This window comes from Pelophylax lessonae, assembly GCF_965119305.1.
Source record: "Pelophylax lessonae genome assembly, chromosome: 6".
NCBI classification, from domain to species: Eukaryota; Metazoa; Chordata; class Amphibia; order Anura; family Ranidae; genus Pelophylax; species Pelophylax lessonae.
Window position 1 is genome coordinate 250111657 of NC_138773.1, and position 22988 is coordinate 250134644.

At 42.4% G+C, this 22988-nt stretch overlaps 1 protein-coding gene across 2 annotated transcripts in view; it reads right to left on the reverse strand.

Annotated features, from left to right (window-relative positions):
* The window catches only part of MAP3K20 (mitogen-activated protein kinase kinase kinase 20), a gene marked incomplete at its 5' end in the record, with an annotated part of 211727 nt that extends 207491 nt beyond the window's left edge, over positions 1–4236 (reverse strand). For both annotated transcript variants that reach the window (XM_082260669.1, XM_082260670.1), the window contains one exon: positions 4078–4236. In XM_082260669.1, the coding sequence (XP_082116795.1) occupies positions 4078–4236 (159 nt within the window). The remainder of the gene's footprint in view (positions 1–4077) is intronic.
* Between the last annotated feature and the right edge of the window lie 18752 nt (positions 4237–22988).

The following is a 22988-nucleotide window of genomic DNA, read 5'->3' on the forward strand; positions in this document are numbered from 1 at the left end:
GATGATATTAGCACCTGCTTGGTATAATTGGTTAATCATACACCTAACTCTAATCCTACAAAATGCAAGTGTAAGAACTGATGCTGGTTTGAAGTCAAAGGGTAGTCACACCAAATATTGATTTGATTTAGATTTTTCTTCACTTCACTCAGTTTGCAATTTTAAATTGGAAAAAAATAGACAATTAAAATATACATTATTGAAATAATTCTTACTTTACAGCATTCCTTCACACCTGCCTAAAACCTTTGCACATTACTGTATACAAACTGATATAACAGTCAATGTGTGCTCAAATTTTATTATGGATAGGATTTTATTAGTAACTATTCAATATGCAAAATCAGCTGCTAATAATATTCAAGAAACATCTGCACAATGCAAGAGTTCACCAAAATTACCTTGGAATATTATATAATTACAAGCGGACAAATTTAGGACACAGCTCGCAGTGCATGCAAAGGGAACCACAGACTTTTGTTACAGGATTCTGAGCTGTGCAACCTCCCTCTCATGCTTCAGTGTGTGCGAGTGAGGCTGCTGTGGGATCAGTGGCTCTGCCTAAAGTATGGATCATAAAGGCCTGAAGTAGACTCAGACAAGGACAGATTTTTCTGGCAAGGTAGAACTTAAATATCAGTTCTGCCAGATGATCACTGTCTAATGATAGAATGATAAATGGAGATCCAATTAAATTCTACCTGTATTTGAAGAGAATGTTAACTAGAATTTTCTTGTTAGCACACTTTCCATACATAGGCTCCAAAGTGCTTTTATGTTTTTTACCATAACAGGTCTGGTCTACAGATTCCCAATCACAACAGAAAGGTAAGACTTGTGAGTAAAAGTGCTGAAACACATGCACCTGTATGGATGCGCATGGGAACATGCATTACGTAAATTACGCTCCATACACTTATTCTCAGAGAAAGAAAGAAAGAAAGAAAGAAAGAAAAAAAGAAAAAAAGAAAGAAAGAAAGAAAAAAAGAAAGAAAGAAAGAAGTATGACAGTGTATTAAAAGCAATCTTAGGAGCTGCACAAAAAAAAAAAAAAAAACCTTTCTGGTGCTTGTACCACTTTGGAGGGCACCAGACTATTCTTTTGTAGGGGTTTAGGCTCCTCCACAAAGCACCAGTCTATAAATTTTGGCAACATGGGCTAGTATTAATGTATCAGAGGGCCTGCATAATTGGGGCGCAACGCGCATTCTACTATAGAAGAGAGAGTCCTATATGGAAAAAAAGAAATAAAAACCACACGTGCAGGAAGGAGACTGCAAATTGAGAGACCTTACAATAATAATATTTCTCTAGTTGGGATAGTAAAACGGTTAATGCCTAACAGTCAAGAGAACAAACAGAATGTGCATTATATTGCCTTCATAGTAACAATCATTCAATCATTCTATCATTCAATAACAATGCTGCCACATTACATGTACCATCTGTGCTTTAGTTGCCAATTTCCTGTGGCTCCCAGGGCTAGCAAATTTATACAGTTATGTTGTAATCACAAGAGAATGAAAAAAAAAATCAGTTTAAAGAGGAACTTCATCTTACCCACTTTTTTTTTTTTAACTGTTTCAATGGTGTTATGCACAAAAACATTCTCACTTGGCCAGCGAATCCAGCATTGCCCCGCTGTGATCCCCTGCACCACTGTCATATGTCATATACTTGCTGCCATATCTGTTGCCAATGACATTAGAATCTGGCTGCCTCTTCTAATAACCTGCCACCGGGTCCATCCTCCTTCTGAGCATCCTGGGCAGCATGCATATTCCAGGAGGCTCTAGAGCGGAGGAGACGTCATTCTTACCTAGACCAAGCCTTCAGAGCTGTGCCGTAAACAGGGATTCCCGCGCGCATGTGTGGGAGTAACGCCATCGCCGGCTCGGCCATTCATATCGCCAAAGCTCACAAACCCGGAAAGACCATGTGAAGATGGAAGCGCCTTCAGTGGCGAGGGCTGTCATAATGTGCGATGCATACTAGCACATTTTTTATGCGGTTTACTACTGCTTTAATTACCATAAAACTGTAAATGAACCTGCTGGTTGCTATGAATGGCTGCAATTCACATACTCTTGGTGAAGTTTACGCAGCATTATTGCATATACCTGAATATGTCAGGCCTATATATAAAACTAGAGCCAACAGTGACAGATAGATCTCACTTTACTCAAACTGTAAATAAGAATAATATAAAACGTGTGATATGTGCTTGACATAACTTACACAATTGGATTTTAAAAGACGGAGAGTTTATAATGCCAGGGTGCTCCTGCAAAAATGGGATTTTTGACTAATGGAAAAATCCATTTCTCTGATGTTCATTGACGGACACAGCTCCTGATCTTCATAACCATTGGATTATACAGCCCCCTACAGGAGTAGGACACTAGGCAGAAAAATAATCTGGCTATGCCAGATGGGTAGTCCAGGCCCACTTATGGGCTTCGCCACGTCACCAAGTTTTACTGCAGTGCTGGTTTGACTATGGCCAGGATGTACTATGCCACTGATGCTTGCCAGTTCACAAGAAGATTTAGCGGCATTAGTACCGACACTCTGCTGCATACAAGAACCCTGCGGTTGTTGCACCTCAGCAACAGAAGAATGGGGTCGGGTACTCCTGACCTTAGCAGGGACCTCTACTCTGTCGTCAGAGCCATCTGTCAGGGTGCTGGTGCTCGCTACAGGTTTGAATACTGAGCCTGATTCTGACAGTGAGGCTTCCCCATCTCTCTCATCTGTCCAGCTGTATCGTATAGGCCTCTTCACTAGTGTACCTGTTTGGACGTTTTGGTCAATAAATTTATAGGTACCTAGTGTGACTCACAGGTAAAAAAGCACCTAGTTGTCAAGGACTGTTTGAACCGCTACCAAAAAATGTAACTGCTAGTGCTAGCAGAAATCAGACCAGACTCTGCTAACGCCGTGGTTTAGTTTGCTGTGTATTGGAAGTGACAGTAATCTGCTGATACTGCACTTCTTGGGGACTACACGCAGGTGTCGGAGCAAATCCTGTTAATGCTGCGTTTTGGGAACACTATACTAAACTATTAGGAAAGCTAGTATAGTTCTGATCTGATCAAAGATATTGATCAGTTCAGACACTATACTAGTAATGGAGGTGTTTAACGTTAACACTAACTGATGTCACCTGTGCCACTAATATAGTGATCAGAAAAAAGATCTGTACACTATAATAGTGACACTGACTGGGCAATGAAGGGGTTAACTGGAGGTGATCAGGGGGTTAAATCTTTATTAGAGGATATATGGTGGGTACCCTAAACCTATCTGGGACAGACACTAACTACCACTAAGTGCCTCTCAAACTAACTTGCGACACAAGTGACACTAATACAAAGATCAGTAAAGTATCAGTATACTGTATATCGTGATACTGTGACAGGGAATGAAAGCGTTAAATGGGGGGTGATCAGGTGGTGACAAATGTGTCTATGTATACTGGTGTCAGTGTAGTTCTTGAGTACTTACTGTCTGTTGTTCTCTTCTCTCAAACTGGAACCAGGAGAGAAGATTGCATCACTTCCTCTGCCAGTGTTTACATTACACAGGCACAGGACGTTCCGCAATTTGTCAGAACCGATCACCAGGTCCAGGCCAAAAATCATAGGCCTGGACCTGATGACTGATTGGTTCTGAACCGAATCAGAACATCGAGGGGACAGCAAACGTGCGTGCCCCCTAGCCCCGCCAACTTGCCGCAGTAAAACTGTGGCAGGTGGTCGGCAACTGGTTAATTAATTTACTTCTGTCTGTTAGAGAAACAGTAAATATGTGTGCGGATTCCAGTCCTGAAGGACAAGAGTTAGACACCCCTGCATTAAAAAGAGACAGACTGAACTGGCCCCAGCACACCGGCCAGCATCTGCAGATATCTGTGAATTAGCCAAAACTGGGTTGCATCACAATCCATCACAGTTGGCTTAATTATCTCTAGTGATCTGACTATTTAAACTGTATGATAAATTTCATGCCATGTGAATGTTGGTATGAGTGAATGCGACATATCACTGGAATTTCTAACGGAAACAAACCTCTTACCTCCTTTTCTATTTTCAGAAGTTTCTTCACCGCCACTTCTTTGTCTTGTGGCAACCATTTTGCTCTATAAACGCTGCCGAAGCTTCCCCCACCACAGCTTTCAAAAAACTGCAGGTCGTTAAACTTAATTTGGACAAACGAGGCGGTTAAGGACGACATCTCATAATGACAAAGAGCAGTTCCGAAATACAACCTGCAATGCAAAACACAGTTGTTCAAGTACACATGCCAAAATGAACTGTCCTATATAGATAAAGACAGACATATAACCCATATGAACACCGCTTATTTTGTGTTTAGCAAATGGGGACAAAATTCGTTCTTTAAACATTTTACAAATCATCGGCAGTCCTAAGGACCCTTGTTGCTCTTACTAAAGTTGGGATTACATATACGTTAGTATTTTAAATGACATCAGGCAAACTAGTAGAGTTAAATAAACTTACAGGTTATTTCTCCCCAGACAAAAGCAGCGTTTTTTTCAGCTCTGCTGGATAAGATCCCGTGATCTCTCTCCCATGGGACACATCACTGTATAATGTTCTCCATGGTCCTGCACGATGGCACAATGATCTGGCCTTCCCACAAGTCTGCTATAGTTAAGTTCTGACGAGTGCCCAGCACACTTTCAACTGTCAGCTAGCATAGCCGTTCTGGAATCCAAGGCACGCCATAGCCCTGCGTCGTGCTCACTTCCCATTATGTGAACATTCTCCCAACATCATAGCTGCGGCAAATAGGTCCCAATCAGCTGGCTTACAGGGGTGCAGAGGGCCACTGAAACACCTGAGAGATCCTGCTTGACATTCTAAGCAGATTTTTGATGTACCTGTACCGTTATTGACATGAGCTTACATACCCAACCCCCCCCCCCCATATACATGAGCTCTGGTTCCAAGAATGGGTCTTGCGTTTCTAGCAGATGACGGGGTCATGTTCCTGTTCTTTTTTTAGATGTACAAAATAATGTCTGCCTGCACCATTTATCACTGTATGACCATTCTACCATACTCACTGGAAAATGCACAATTTAGATGCAAAGCTAGCCTACTCTCAGATGCAAACCATATACTTGTGCCAGCACCTCCATTACATCATTTTCTTCTATAGTCGGGAAGATATTGGAAAGTTTAATAAAAGACCACATCGGTGAGTTCTTGCTGGAAAAAAATATTTTAAGCAACAGACAGCATGGATTCATGAAAGACAGAAGTTGTCAAACAAACCTGATTTCTTTTTATGAGGAGGTAAGTAAAACCTTGGACAGAGGGGTGGCTGTGGACATAGTATACTTGGATTTTGCAAACGCGTTTGACACAGTTCCCCACACATGGCTAATGTGTAAGGTAAAGTCTACTGGCTTGGAAAGATCAGTTTGTAATTGGATAGAAAATTGGCTAAAAGATAGTATTCAGAGTGTAGTGGTTAATGATTCTTACTCTGAATGGTCTAAGGTTATCAGTGGTGTACCCCAAGGTTCAGTGTTGGGACCCTTACTTTTTAATATCTTTATAAATGATATAGAGTCTGGGATTAAAAGTACCATTTCAGTCTTTGCAGATGACACCAAGCTTTGCAGTGGAATAACTTCTTTACAGGATGTCTCCAACTTACAAGCTGACCTCAATGCACTGTTTCATTGGCCAACTATGTGGCAAATGAGGTTTAATGTTGATAAATGTAAAGTTATCCACTTGGGGGCTAAGAATATGCATGTATTATACATACTAGGTGGAGTAGAACTGGGGGAATCCATAGCGGAGAAGGATCTGGGGTGTTCTGGTAGATCATAAGCTTAATAATAGCATGCAATGCCAAGCTGCTGTTTCCAAAGCAAGCAAAGTCCTTTCTTGTATTAACAGAGGCATGGACTCCAGAGAGAGAGAGAGATATAATTTTGCCCCTGTACAAATCATTAGTAAGACCTCATCTGGAATATGCAGTTCAGTTTTGGGCACCAGTTCTTAAAAAGGATATCGGGGAACTGGAGAAAGTGCAGAGAAGGGCAACCAAACTGATAAGGGGCATGGAGGAGCTCAGCTATGATGAAAAAGATTAGAGGAACTGAATTTATTCTCTCTTGAGAAGAAGAGATTAAGGGGGGATATAATCAACATGTATAAATACATAAGGGGACCATATAGTGAACTTGGTGTTGAGTTGTTCACTTTAAGGTCAACACAGAGAACAAGGGGGCACTCTTTACATCTAGAGGAAAACAGATTTTGTCTCCAAATACAGGAAAGGTTTCTTCACCGAAAGAGCTGTGAAAATGTGGAATAGACTTCCTCCAGAGGTGGTTCTGGCTAGCTCACTAGATTGCTTTAACAAAAGGCCTGGATTCTTTCCTAGGTGTACTGCTTTAGCAAATTGGATCATGCTTTGCTGGGGTTTATTTTCGCCTTCCTCTGGATCAACAATGGGTATAGGATTGTGTATATGAGATTGTATGGTTGGGTTGTCAATACTGATTTTTTTTTTTTGGTTAACCCGATGGACTTGTGTCTTTTTTCAACCTGACTAACTATGTAACTATTTTAATAGGCTGCATGCTGGAGCAACACACGTTCTCATTGTCAGTGTTAATAAAGAACAAGAGGAGGAGTCACATAGAAAATAAAATTCTGATGATGTACCAGAACCTGGCGGAGATGTAAAAAAAAAATCACTGTATATCACAAGTAAGGGGTTTATTCCATATTTCAGGATAGTGGATGGATTCATGAGTTTGGTATGAGAAATTAACTTTTCTAGGATTCGTGATGGAAGCAGAAAATTTGGAGCTTAAAGCCAAACTTAACTCTATTAGGAGCACCACAAAACCGAAACTGCTAATAATTGATGGATTTAAAACATGTTTGTACCTGAATCGAGTTGGAGTTGCCCTTTCTGGCAACATTTTAAAGTGTTACTAAACTCACAACAGTAAAATCAGTGTGTATATGCAGTAAAGCTTCACTGTGGAACCTAAGGAGTTAATCCTCCGGATTATGTAAAAAGACTGTTTGATCCTGTCTTCTCTGAATCTCCCCTTCTTCCACTGTCCCTAATCCATCTCTTGATAAGACAGAGCATTGGGGGACAAACTGCACATGCTCAGTTTGGTGTGTATTGGTGATTTCAATTTTGGTCCCCCACACTATTTTATTATATATATATTCATATATAAAAATATATATATTTTTCCCTCTCCACTGGTTATTTGCTTCCCCTATTGCTGATGTAAATGAATATGTGATCTGTATACTATTACAATGATATATATATATATATATATATATATATATATATATATATATATATATATATATATATACACATACACACACACACATACATACATACATACATACATACATACATACATACATATATATATATATATATATATACACACACACACACACACATACATACATACACACTTATGTACTGACTATTTTATGGTATTGACAATCATGGTATGTTGTTTATTTTAAAGGTGTATATTTTGAAAACCCTATAACACATCCGAACCCTGAGGAAGCCCATATTGTGGGCAAAACGCGTTGATCCACCACATTGTAGGATGTGTTATGCTATGTGGATACACCACTGATATGTTGTACTTTATGTCTGGTTTTACTATTTTGTTCTCAATAACATTTGTATATTTTTTATGATTTGTTTTTTCTCCATATTTTGGGCACATCAAAATCCCCATTTTCCTCGTCTGGGAATTATCCCTATCCCCTTCTTTCTCCCCCCCCCCTTTTTGGGACTCTCTCTCCTCATTCTATTTCCCCTCCCCTGTCGGACTTGGTTCACATATAGATTGGTTCAATTCTTAGGGGATGGTGCCAGTATTTTCTAGACAGATACCAACTCTCCACCCAATTTCTATATTGTCCTCTCCAGGGCTTCCTCCTTCTCAAAGTTAGATACCTTGTTTTTACCCATAAAGGCATAGTAAAAGCGGAGTCTATAGTCACTGGATTGTTGACCAATAGAGCCTTACACTTTTGTTGGCAAGTGAATGAACGTTAAACCTAGAGTCACGAACCATAATTACTCCACAATGATCCTAGATTTTGATCGTATATAAAACTTATTTTGAGGCAAAGTAAATAACTCTACTGGGGCCATAGTAACTTTGCATGCAAAATTGTAGTATGTGGCCATGTGCTTAGTGGTCCACCATGTTCCTTGGTTAGGGCACCTGTTTTGGAAAAACTACACATTGGTAGAAAATAGGTTTTTCATTTTCTTACTTCTATACATCCTCTCAGTATGCCGGTGTAGATAGTGGCCCAAAGGCTAATTGTCTCTATGAAAAAATCCATAATTTACATACTAGACAGATATTTCAGCAGCAGTTACAGGCAGCAAGTAAAACCTGACAAGAAACTACTACTGCTGATCAATTTCAATTATGCTCAATACTCGGCCACTTTTATTGTGATTGCCCACTTACAAGGTAACTATCAACCACAGTAAAATGGCAGAATGTCAATCTAGAGACCTCCTCTGTTATCTTCTGCAATGCATGGGAACCCCTAAAGTTAGAAAGCCACTCTACATAAATCTAGACTACTAGACCTGTGGATGGTACTGCAATCTCCCTCCTGAGCAATGCTTTCAGGAGGCTGCATTAGGGCTAGAACAGAGGCATTTTTTGTAACATTTGTTTTGGGTGACCAAGGGCTTGCATTATTAGAATGAGCCATTTTTAGGATATGCATGGTTTCCAGGGATGGATCCTGAATGGGAGGTATGAGTTTCCTTTGCTTGAGTTGTGGTCCCTTTATTCAAATGACAAATAGAGGGATGTCAAGTTTTCCATCTATGCATGGTGAAGGGTTCTTGGGCGATCCGGCAAAGAGGGGAAACTGACTTGCAGTTTCCCCTGGATTACGCGGGTCCTGATATGGGGACCTGGAATTCGGAGGCTTGGAAAAATTTTTTGTTGGAAAAGAGCCTCAAACCCTAACTAGGAGTATTGTGGTCCTGAAAGTTCTCACCTGCCTGTGAGAGAGGGCTGAAAAAGGGCAGGAAACAGTCAGCAGGTGTCGGTGGGGTGCAATTTGGAACAGGACATGCTTTTGAGAAAGATGTACAGTATGCTATTCATTTGCCAAGACACTGCTGGCTGTGGTGACCTTTTTTTGTGGATCCCCTGAAGCAGGCAAGGAATGTTAGGGGACAAGTGTTACTGTCGGAGAGCCAAAGTTTGATTTTGTTCCAGAGCTTACTGTATAGACTTTTTGTGTTTTGAATGCTGAAAAAAGCTAACTTTTGTTTTGCTGTTTTAGAAAGAAAAAACCGACAGGCTGGTGTTGTGAAAACCCCCATTATCACAATAGGCTGAGGGGGTCCTGGCCTGTAAAGTAATCCAAAATTCGAGATTAGGTATTCCCAGAATACAAGGTTAGCATCAGATAGGCTGGAATATACTTCCAGCCTCCAAATCACAGCTTTTATTTAACATATTATACATGTTACAACAATTCCTAAATGTAGGAAGCCTTCTGGGATTACATTTCAAGGTTTCAAGGCAAAATATGCCAGGCTCTATCACTCTATGATGCCAATGCACAAACAAGGGTAGAGAGTGTTTCCTTCATTTGTTCTGTGTCAAAGGCACAGTGTGAAGTGTGTTTATGTAATGGGTTGCTATTCCAGATCTCAGACCTGCAAACAGGAATAGAACAGAAGAGGCTTAACTCTTCCCATAAGGACAATCATCAGAAGGCAGGGAAGAGAGAAGTTTAGTGTGAATGCAGCATAAAATATATTGCACTGTAGTGAACAGTAAACATGAAGAATGCTCAAGTCTAATTTTTAACGCAGCGATCTCATATTTGTTTTCCATCCTCTACAGGTTTACCTAGTTAGATAACCAGTACAAATAAAACATTGGGATAGAGTAGCTCAAAAACAGGTATATGTACCTTAGGGTGATTTTCCGCTCCATCACCTGTTAAATTATTGGTTGAACTAGATGGACTTTGTGTCTTTTATCAGCCAGACTAACTATGTAACCTTTCTGAAAGTGGGCAACTACACCACACATGGAAGATCTGCAATACCAATAAAATATGCCCTCATGGTTCCTGAACTCATAAAAAAAAAAAAAAACAAAGAAAATCGCTGGGTGAATCCAGTAGAGGCCACCTTTTAGTCTGCGGTTGAATAGCACTTCAAGGAGAGGCATTTTCTGCCAATCACTGGTAACGAATGACGCAACAAAAATTTCACTGCTGCTAACAAGAAGCAGCAAAAAGCCCACAGGTTCTGGTGCAAAACCTATTCTTAAAATGGATAAATAAAAGAATAAAATCAATACACTCAGAAACATAAGAAGAGTAGAGCATGTCATCCACATCTAGCCATCCTCAGGACTGCATGCAAGGGGGGGGACTGGGCCAGGGGGCAGGGGGGCAATTGCCCCATGGGCTGCTCTGATGCCCCATAAAAAGGCTGCACTGCTTCTGCCACAGACATGAATAAAGGATTCCTGGTGAGGAGAAGTAAAAAGTCCCTGCCGCTGAGCTACTGAGTGCAGGATGAAGACAAGAACAAAGCACAGGCCAACGCATGGATGGTGTAAACTGTGTCTGAGGCCGGTTCCATGCCCCACTGGAGACTCTTCTGCCCCGGCCATCCCCAACTGAGCTGTCCCAGCTCCCCCCAACCTCCCCCAGTTGGCCAGGTCGGGAACCTGGATTTAGCTGGTAAGTAGAAAGAATCTGGAGCAGGGCTTCAGCTTGGAATGGAGGTCAGGAGGAGGATTGGAAGAGTGGGAGGGGGGTGAGGGAAAGTTGGAGGGGGGGCCGAGTCGCTGCACCATGGGCCTCTGGTTTGTACTTGTCCCCTGGGCTGAAAGTTGACTGCAAGCCAGGTACCTCCCTGGTAAGAGCTCCAGCTGACAAACTGAGACTGGACTAGCCAAATCCGAGTGCAGCTGCAGCCGTGCTCCCTCCACTGCATTTGGAGGACATAAATAAAAAGAAACGCGTAGTCCTAGCAATTGCCTGCACACCCTATCAGCAGCCAGACCTCTTAGTCACTTGGCTCCAAGGGCGGCGCTGGCTTGCGCAGCAGACAGGGAAGCTTCTTGTTAGCAAGACCTGTCAGCGTGCATCAGAGTGAGCGTGGCCTGTATGCACCGTGAGAAGTGTGATGCTAAGCAGTTGAACTTGATCATTCAGCTGCTGGGCTTCACACTTCCCGCTGTGCACACACAGGAGGAGAGGGGCAGAAGGAGAAGGAGCAGATCGTCTCTCTCCTCTCCCATCCGTGTGAGGGAGGAGGGAGGGGGAACTGTCAGTGCAGGCTCAGGGCTATATGAGAAAGTCCTGCTGAGGAGGCACTGATAGGCGGCATTGATGGACAGCACTGATAGGCAGGATTGATGAGCACTGACAGGTGGCCCTGACAGGTGACATCAATAAGCACTAAAAGGCAGCACTGATTATCAGTGTAAACGATGTACTGACACAGTGTTGCCGATCAACGGCTCTCCGTTCCTCACACAGACACAGCGTGGGAGGAAAGGACTGCTTTAAAATCGGCAAGCCTGTTTACATGTGATCAGTTGATCACGTGGGAAAGGGCAGCTGTGATTGGCCCTTTACCGTGATCAGCTGTGTCAGCAGTCACAGAGCATGCTGGATGCACGCCAGAGGGCATGTAAAGAGTTACTGATTACTGCCGATAAATGTGCTAGAGATGAGGCGAGTCCATTGCAGCTGATCTTTCTCTGGTAGAGTTTCACTTACATCTCCCCCACCCCCACTCTTTGGACAGTAGAGAAGCAGCTCACAGATGAGATCTGTCATTCAGCTTTCTCCATCTATCACATTTCTTCAATTGCAGCACACCCGATAAGGCTCCTTGTTCTGCTTCTACCTCCTCCAGTCTGAGTTCTGCTGTATACGCTGTACAGTAGACTGCAAAAGGTTGATAGCTAGGCAAATTTAAGTACTTACTGCACACTGCTTGCATTAAAAATATATATTTAAAGACATAGTAACGAATACAATGCTGCATTATAGTATATTTTAAATGTGCCTTGAATTCTGATCTTTATATTTATACCATACCTAGGAAACACCTAGCAGGGTACTAGCAGATCATTTGCTACATTTGCCAATGTTCCCATGCAGCAGAGTTCAGGGTCAATTCACAAAGATGCATTGGTTATTTTTACTACAGTCTTCATTTTACTTCATTAAAATGTTCTCATGAAAAAGGTCAGTTCACAAACATAAATATCATAGATGCGGAACAGATATTTTTTCACATGGAATGGATATATAAAGAAAATCTGTTACTTTGCCCAGTAAGTTTCTGATGCTAGCCTACCCCACTGATACTCACCTTTGCCTATGCTGACCCAGCTGCTCCACTGGCCTGTTCGAGACATGGGTGTAATCTCTGTGTACCGCAATGTTGAGCTTAAACAAGGTTTAACTGTTACTAAACCCGCAACAGTAGAATTAGTGTGTATATGTGTAGCAGGATTTCCAGGCATTGGGCCTGATGGGGGTCTGCCATGGTTACCGGTGACACCTTCAGCCCATTTAAGCTGAATACCCAAGTGTGAGATTTGATTCAAGGACCAATCAGGCATCTTTGGTTTGTTTTGTTTATTTGATATTGGGGATGGGAGAAGATAAAAATGCCTTTCAGCGCTGTCTTGATGCCGGCTGGATCCCTCTGACCTTCACCGGAGTGGTCCCCTCTCGGCTAAGCAGACCCCAAGGGGCAGTTTGCAGTACTCACGAACTGGGAATGCTTTCCTGAAACTTGACCCCTCTCTGCTCCGCTAGTCTTCAGCACACCGGACCTCTCTGCAGCTCAGCTCAGCCCTCTGTCCCCTCAGGCAAGCCGCCTGGGACACCCGATCCTGCTGACAGGAGGAGAGACAGCCGTACTCTCGTCCTGGGACTCTGCTATCTGCCAAAGACGCTACGTCATGTGCTCCCCTCAGACTTATACCCACTCCCAGAATGCTGTGCGGGCAAATCTGCCTTTCTGGGGTAGATACAGGCCTGGGTGAGCCATTGGTTGGGTTTCCTCCACTGCCCAATGAGAACCCTCTCATTGAGTAGAGTGGGGAGACTCCCCAGTCTCAACAGCCACACCTGGGAGCCATGATAGCCCAGCTGAAAATCATGGCCCTGCTGTTAAGCAGACAAGGCCCACTATACTTTACCTAGCACCTACTTTGTAGGGTGCTACATATGCAGAAAAGCATGCTTGTTCTAACTTGTAGGCACTCTGCACATGCTCAGTTTGGTATGTATTGCTAGAGAGTTATTTTTTTTTAATTTTCTTTCTTGGGAGAGTGCATGTGATTAGCACAGGGCCAATCAGCACTTCCCAGACAGAGGGCAGGGGTCCTGCAGCCTCACAGGACAATCAGAATAGAATGAAAGCTCCTCCTTTAACCAGACACTGATAGAAGTCATGTGACTTCTATATACCACTACTGCTACAGTGGGGATGGAAAGTTTGGGCACCCCAGGTAAAAATTTGTATTAATGTGCATAAAGAAGCCAAGTAAAGATGGAAAAATCTCCAAAAGGCATCAAATTACAGATTAGACATTCCTATAATATGTCAACAAAAGTTACATTTTATTTCCATCATTGACACTTTCAAAATTACAGGAAAACAAAATGGAGTCTGCAAAAGTTTGGGCACCCTGCAGAATTTATAGCATACACTGCCCCCTTTGCAAGGCTGAGACCTGCCAGTGTCATGGATTGTTCTCAATCATCGTCTGGGAAGACCAGGTGATGTCAATCTCAAAGGTTTTATATGCCCAGACTCATCTGACCTTGCCCCAACAATCAGCACCATAGGATCTTCTAAGCAGTTGTCTAGAAAACTGAAACCGAAAATAGTTTACGCTCACAAAGCTGGAGAAGGCTATAAGAAGATAGCAAAGCATTTTCAGATGTCAATATCCTCTGTTCGGAATGTAATTAAGAAATGGCAGTCATCAGGAACAGTGGAAGTTAAAGCAAGATCTGGAAGACCAAGAAAAATATCAGACAGAACAGCTCGCAGGATTGTGAGAAAAACAATTAAAAACCCACGTTTGACTGCACGATCCCTCCAGAAAGATCTGGCAGACACTGGAGTTGTTGTACACTATTCCACTATAAAGAGATACTTGTACAAATATGGTCTTCATGGAAGAGTCATCAGAAGAAAACCTCTTCTACATCCTCACCACAAAAATCAGCGTTTGAACTTTGCAAATGAACATATAGGCAAGCCTGATGCATTTTGGAAACAAGTTCTGTGGACGGATGAGGTTAAAATTGAACTTTTTGACCGGAATGAGCAAAGGTACGTTTGGAGAAGAAGGGGCACAGAATTTAATGAAAAGAACCTCTGTCCAACTGTTAAGCATGGGGGTGGATTAATCATGCTTTGGGGTTGTATTGCAGCCAGTGGCACAGGGAACATCTCACGAGTAGAAGGAAAAATGGATTCAATAACATTTCAGCAAATTTTGGATGGTAACTTGATGCCATCTGTGAAAAAAGTTGAAGTTAAAGAGAGGATGGCTTCTACAATTGGATAATGATCCTAAACACACCTCGAAATCCAAGGGGATTACATCAAGAGGCGTAAACTGAAGGTTTTGCCATGGCCTTCACAATCTCCTGACCTCAACATAATTGAAAATCTATGGATAGACCTAAAAAGAGAAGTGCGTGACAGACAGCCCAGAAATCTCAAAGAACTGGAAGACTTTTGTAAGAAAGAATGGGCAAAGATACCTCAAACAAGAATTTAAAGACTCTTGGCTGGCTACAAAAAGTGTTTACAAGCTGTGATACTTGCCAAAGGGGGCAGTACAAGATATTAACTCTGCAGGGTGCCCAAACTTTTGCAGATGTAATTTTTTTGTTTTCTGTTATTTTGAAAGTGTAAATGATGAAAATAAAATCTAACTTTTGTTGACATATTATAAGAATGTCTAATCTGTAATTTGATGCCTTTTGGATATTTTTCCATCTTTCCTTGGCTTCTTTATGCTCATTAATACACATTTTTACCTGGGGTGCCCAAACATTCGATCCCCACTGTATATGATGAGAAAAGGTATTTAGCGGTTTATATGTACTAAAATATTTGCATTTCCATGTTCTGTGTACTGTTGGAGGCCAGATATAGTAAAATGCAGGGTCCTGGGTTTAGTAACTCTTTAATAACCATCTTCCCTCCTTTGGTGACATTGTTTTGCGCTGGCAATTGGGTACCCAAGCCTGAGCATTGCATCATGAGAGTAAAAGCAGAATGTCACATTGAACCCTATACCCGTAAGTACTGATTATGGTCCAACAGAGGATCAGAGCAGCAGGAGTTTCGCCAAGAGAAGTATCATTGGGTAGGCTAGGAAGAGAACCTGTCACTTTGCCATGAATGCAATAAGTGCCAGGCAGTGAGCACAGAGCACATTAGAGGACGTCGGCCCTCGGGCCACCCGCATGAATTCTTTTTCTGAGACATTCACACCAGTGGTCTGCTGGAGGTCATTTTGTAGGGCTCTGGCAGTGCTCATCCTGTTCCTCCTTGCACAAAGGAGCAGATACTGATCCTGCTGATGGGTTAAGGACCTTCTATGGCCCTGTCCAGCTCTCCTAGTGTAACTGCCCGTCTCCTGGAATCTCCTCCATACTCTTGGAACTGTGCTGGGAGACACAGCAAACCTTCTGGCAATGACACATATTGATATACCATCCTGCGGGAGTTGGACAGCCTGTGCAACCTCTATAAGGTATGGCCTCATGCTACCAGTAGTGACACTGACCCTAGCCAAATGCAAAACTTGTGAAAAACAATCAGAAAAGATGAGTAGGGCAAAAAATGACAGTGGTCTCCACCTATAAAACCATTCCTGTTTTAGAGGTCATCTCATTGTTGCCCATCTAGTGCACCTGTTAATTTCCTTAAAACCAAAGCAGATAAAACTGATTAACAACCCCCCTTTGCTACTTAACTGACCAGATCAATGTCCCAGGAGTTTAATTGACTTGATGCTATACACTGATTAAAAAGTGTTCCTTTAATTTTTTTGAGCAGTGTACTTTAGCAAAATCTGCTTGCGCCAGTCTTTATGAATTGCAAGAAGTGTGTGTGTTTGGGGCTGTTTACCTGTACCCACACGGCTGCCAAATTGGCAGCAACGGCTGCACAGGGATACACGGAATATCTGTGCGTCCCTGTGCGGACAAACACGGCCTCCGCAAGGGCGCACGTTATAGTATACCCATGTGAACAAGGCCTAACAGGTCATGTATTAACGGCTTTGTTCAGGTCAGTGCTGTCCAATTAGAAGATCTCCAGTCTGCCAGATTCCTGCCATGTTCCTCACACCTTCACAGGTCTCTATCTACAATTCATTCCTCAGGAATACAGGCCTCTATCTACAATTCATTCCACAGGAATACAGGCCTCTATCTACAATTCATTCCACAGGAATACAGGCCTCTATCTACAATTTATTGCTCAGGAATACAGGCCTCTATCTACAATTCATTCATCAGGAATACAGGCCTCTATCTACAATTCATTCCTCAGGAATACAGGCCTCTATCTACAATTCATTCCTCTGGAATACAGGCCTCGATCTACAATTCATTCCTCAGGAATACAGGCCTCTATCTACAATTCATTCCACAGGAATACAGGCCTCCATCTACAATTCATTCCTCTGGAATACAGGCCTCTATCTACAATTCATTCCACAGGAATACAGGCCTCTATCTACAATTCATTCCACAGGAATACAGGCCTCTATCTACAATTCATTCCTCAGGAATACAGGTCTCTATCTACAATTCATTCCACAGGAATACAGGTCTCTATCTACAATTCATTCCTGAGGAATACAGGCCTCTATCTACAATTCATTCCTCAGGAATACAGGTCTCTATCTACAATTCATTCCACAGGAATACAGGTCTCTATCTACAATTCATTCCACAGGAATACAGGTCTCTACCTACAATTCATTCCTCAGGAATACAGGCCTCTATCTACAATTCATTCCTGAGGAATACAGGCCTCTATCTACAATTCATTCCACAGGAATACAGGCCTCTATCTACAATTCATTCCACAGGAATACAGGCCTCTATCTACAATTCATTCCTGAGGAATACAGGCCTCTACCTACAATTCATTCCACAGGAATACAGGCCTCTACCTACAATTCATTCCTCAGGAATACAGGCCTCTATCTACAATTCATTCCTCAGGAATACAGGCCTCTATCTACAATTCATTCCTCAGGAATACAGGCCTCTATCTACAATTCATTCCTCAGGAATACAGGCCTCTACCTACAATTCATTCCACAGGAATACAGGCCTCTATCTACAATTCATTCCTGAGGAATACAGGCCTCTACCTACAATTCATTCCTCAGAAATACAGGCCTCTATCTACAATTCATTCCTCAGGAATACAGGTCTCTACCTACAATTCATTCCTCAGGAATACAGGCCTCTACCTACAATTCATTCCACAGGAATACAGGCCTCTATCTACAATTCATTCCTCAGGAATACAGGCCTCTATCTACAATTCATTCCTCAGGAATACAGGCCTCTACCTACAATTCATTCCACAGGAATACAGGCCTCTATCTACAATTCATTCCTGAGGAATACAGGCCTCTACCTACAATTCATTCCTCAGAAATACAGGCCTCTACCTACAATTCATTCCTCAGGAATACAGGCCTCTACCTACAATTCATTCCACAGGAATACAGGCCTCTATCTACAATTCATTCCTCTGGAATACAGGCCTCTATCTACAATTTATTGCTCAGGAATACAGGCCTCTATCTACAATTCATTCCTCAGGAATACAGGCCTCTATCTACAATTCATTCCTCAGGAATACACAGTGTGAAAAATCTGACTGTAGCAGCGCACATAAAAGTACTTCTATTTATAATAATGCAAAGACTTTAAAATAACATTATAAAACATTTGTCTAGAGAAACCTCATAAACACTTGTGGAAGTAAACGGGCACAATGTACTTCTTGGCCAGTAACCTCGTATTTCCATTGTCGACTTTTACGACATTGTTGTATATTGAGGTGATACCATCTTTACTCTATATGGCTGTCTGGTTAAACTATTACACTCCAACTAAGTGCAGTCAGGCTCAAGAATTATTTTCAGTGACCTCATCTGACCCGCCTGCATAGCACATTATGCTTGGTTTTACAAAATACTAAGAGACCACACTGGGGCGACTTGCCGTGGGTCGCCTGCCATAGATTAGCACAGGACCCGTTCTAATAGGAGCGGCACAAGTCGCTCCGACTTAGAAAAAGGGTCCTGTACTACTTTGGGGCGACCTGCATTAACTTAAATTATATGAAGTCCATGCATGTCGCTCCGAGGTCGCCTTGAATACTTAGGACCATGTGATATTTCAGTTTTTCTTTTTGAATAAATCTGCAACAATGTCAACAATTCTGTGTTTTTCTGTCAGTATGGGGTGCTATGTGTACATTCATGAGGAAGAAGAATGAACTTAAATGGTTTTAGCAAATGGCTGCAATATAACAAAGAGTGAAAAATTTAAGGGGGTCTGAATACTTTCCGTACCCACTGTATTTATTGTTTTTAACAATTAAAAGGGCAGCAGGTTTTTTTAAAGGGCTAGGCGCCTTCGCTAAACTTTTATCAATACAACCATCTCTGGATTTACAGAGAATGGTCCGAGAAAGAAAAAATATCCAGTGAGCGGCAGTTGTGTGGACGAAAATGCCTTGTTGATGTCAGAGGAGATTAGGCAGACTGGTTGGAGATGATAGAAAGGAACAATAACTCAAATAACTACTTGTTACAACCAAAGTATGCAGAATACCATCTCTGAATGCAAAACACATCGAACCTTGAAGCAGATGAAATACAGCAGCAGAAGACCACACTGTGTGCCACTCCTGTCAGCTAAGAACAGGAAACTGAGACAGACAATTCACACAGATTCACCAAAATTGGACAATAGAAGATTGGGAAAACATTGCCTGGTCTGATGAGTCTCGATTTTAATAGTTTCAATAGCGACATTCAGATGAAAGGGTAAGAATTTGGCGTAAACATGGAAACATGGATCCATCCTGCCTTGTATCAACCTGTGGTGGTTTAATGGTATGGTTGACGATCTTTTCTTGGCACAATTTGGTCCCCTTAGTACCAATTGAGAATTGTTAAACACCACGGCCTACCTGAGTATTGTTGCTGACCATATCCATCCCTTTATGACTACAGTGTACCCAACTTCTGATGGCTCCTTCCAGCAGGATAATGCACCATGTCACAAAGCTCAAATCATCTCACCACTGGTTTTTTTGAACATGACAATGAGGTCACTGTACTCCAATGGCCTCCACAGTCACCAGATCTCATCCAATAGAGCATCTTTGGGATGTGGTGGAATGGGAGACTACCATGATGGATGTGCAGCCAACAAATCTGCAGCAACTGTGGGATGCCATCATGTCACTATGGACCAAAATCTCTGAGGAATATTTCCAACCCCTTGTTTAATCTATGCCACCAAGAATTAAGGCAGTTCTGAAAAAAGAAAAGGGGGTCCATTTCAGTACTAGCAAGGTGTACCTAATAAAGTGGCCGGTGAATGTATGTTATATGGTGTTTTAATATTGGCCTGGAATTCAGTCGCAAGGCATATGGTATACGTATTTTTCTTGCTGCACTAGAGTTAGTAAATCACCTTCAGGAATGAGCAGGACCATGTGAACTCCGTAGGGAGGAGGATTCTCTCCTTAGATCTCTTTTGTCCCATGCTGCCTTTTTTAGTTATATTTACAGGAACATGCCAGCAGTCTTTCAACCTCTCTGTTCTGCTCACATCTATACTCTTCCTTAAAGTACACACACTGCGTGATAACCGTTACCGTAATCCCACTGCAATTTGTCAGACAGCGCACAGACCAGAAGGCAGCTCACTTCTATCAGATCAGGCAATGATATTATACTAAAGCCTGTAAGCCTCTCTCTCGCTCCTAATAATGGAATGGGGTATATTGTAGCCGGTAACGGAGCTCCTCTTATTATCTGGCACATTTCACTAAACAAAGAAAGTAGCCAAGCGGCCTTATTTAGCCAGGAAAGCTCTGAGAATCTGCTCACCGTACAGTCCAAAAACTTCTTGTCTAAGAGAAATAAAAGTGATAATAAAAAGGTAATTTTTAAAGAAAAATAACAACCATGTTATACTTACCTGCTCTGTGCAATGGTTATGCACAGAGCAGCCCCGATCCTCCTCTTCTTGGGTCCCTCGCGAGTGCTCGTGACTCCTCTTCTCCGAGTGCATGACTTTCCCTGAAAAAGACGTTGTCTGGATGGGAGCATATGTTGCTCTAAAACCTCCATAAATCTTTCAGTATTGATTGTGCCTTTCCACATGTGCAAGCTTCTCATTCCATGCACACTAATGCACCCCCCTACCATCAGAAATGCAGGCTTTTAACAAACCAGAAGGTCCCTCTCTACTTTAGTCCGGAGGATGCGGCACCCATGGTTGGCAAAAAGAATGTAAAATTTTGATTTGTCTGACCACAGAACAGTTTTCCACTTTGCAGGAAAAAAAAAAACACTTTAAATGAGCTTTGGCACCGAGGAGACAGCGACTTTTCTGGATCATGTTCAGATTTGGCTTTTTCTTTGCATGATAGAGCTTTAACTTGCAAGTTTGGATGTCACGGTGAATTGTGTTCACAAACAGCGATTTTTGGAAGTATTCCTCAGCCCATGTAGTGAAGTCAATTCAAAGAATCATGCCAGTTTTTAATGCAGTGCCACCTGAGGGTCCAAAGATCACAGGCATCCAGTATTGCGTTTTGGCCTAGTCCCTTGCGCACAGATATTTCTTCAGATTCTTGGAACCTTTTGACATTATGTACTATAGATCCGAACTCAAAATTGCCATTCGCCTGCTCGCATTGGGCAAGTGGAAATAAGCTGAGGGCGAGTGTGGAGCCTAATCGGGGGCGGGGGGGATGGGTGCTGCCAGCCGATTCTCCTCCCCTATCATTCTCTTAGTAGGGCCTGGCATACATTGGGAATCGGCAAAGAACTAGATGAGGTGGGGGTGGGGCAGAGATGGGCGTTGGGCAGGAACTACTGAAGTTTACTTTTCCTACTAACGACAATAAAATTTAAGCTGCGCTCTGTTAGTGTACACAAACTGAAACATACATCAAATTCGGGATCGACTGGTTATCGGGGGGGGGGGGGCAATATTCACTTTTTTTTAAGTATCAGTCAAAAACTTGCAGATATGGCCGATATTGTTTCAAGTGGTTGTACCTGAGTGATGCCTGCAGCTACAGGGGTCACCCCGTTACTGTTTTTTACAGCCGACGGTGGGCTTTCTTATAATAACACCGATGCAGCTAATCACCCGCTCGGCTGCTAATACAAGCAACGGGAATGGACATCCCCCTCCTCCTTCTGCCGCTCTGCCAGGGTCTCCCGTCCCACTGGGAGGCCTGAGAGACCAGCCGGGACATCTGCTGGCTGGTCGCAGACCCGAATAAAGCTGGGAATCGGCTCTGATCAGGTCACTGATTCAGTTACCCGGAAGCAATGACATAAACTCACTTCCGGGTGCTGGAGCCTTAAGGCGCCGGATTTAAAAAAAAAAAATGACAGTAATCAAAACAGCCAAACTTGGCATTTTGAATGCTTTTAAGTACAGAGGAAGGGTTCGGGGTCTTATAGAGTCCAGATTCCCCTCATAAAGAGCACTTGTCACTGCCTATTACTGTCACAAGGGATGTTTACATTCCTTGTGACAGCAATAAAAACTGGAGCGTGCAAAATCTAGTGGAGCTCTGCATAGAAACCAATCAGCTTCCAGGTTTTGTTAAAACTTAATTGAACAAGTTGAAGTTAAAAGCTGATTGGTTACTATGCACAGCTGCACCAGATTTGGAGTGCTCCAGTTTTAGTAAATCTCTCCCAAAGTGAGTTCTCTTATGCCCCGTACACATGTGCAGATTATCTGAAGACTTTTGTCTTCAGATTTACCTTTTCTATGTAGTGCAAGGGCCTGCCGGATTGCATACAAATTGAAAGTGTTTAGGTTTGACCTCATATTATATGGTTTTGGTAAGTCTGCAGACAAAAGTCTTCAGATAATCTGCACGTGTGTACGGGGCATTAGACTTTAGAAATGATGTTGGTGGAATAATCATTAGGTAAAATCTACAGAGGGAGAAGGAAAGAACATTAGACTCTAGGAACCAATCATACCTTAGTTTTTGGCCTATGGATTTCTGAACATAAATCCATATTACATACACTTAATAGATGATAAACTGGCCATATATGTACTCCCACTCCAATGAAGTGGTAAAGGGTTATTGGAACTCTTAAGCCTCGTACACACGCATCGATTATTGGCCGTGAATTTTCGGCCAACGTCCAATCGGCCGATTTTCGGCTTGTTAGTATGATGCTTCCGACAACCGACTCCGACTTTTCGGCCAAAAAAAATCTGGTGTGCAGGCTATAAAATTTTTGTTGGCCGTCAACACAACGGCCGATTTTCCGTCAGTCAGTACAGATTTCGGCAAACAAAAATCTGATGAGCAAGACTGGGCATGCTCAGAGAAGAAAAAACACACAGAAAGTAAACCAGCACATGACATCACTTCTGAAGTAGATTTTTGTTGGCCGAGAAAATTCGTGTGCAGTCTAGGCACATTCCAACCAACAAAACACCACTCTGGACAAAAGTCGGACGCTCGGTCGGCCGATAATCATTGCGTGTGTACGAGGCATTACTGTACCAGTTCAGCTCTTTGTTGGGCGAGTTATTCCCCACAGCCTCATTCAGTTTTCTCCTCTC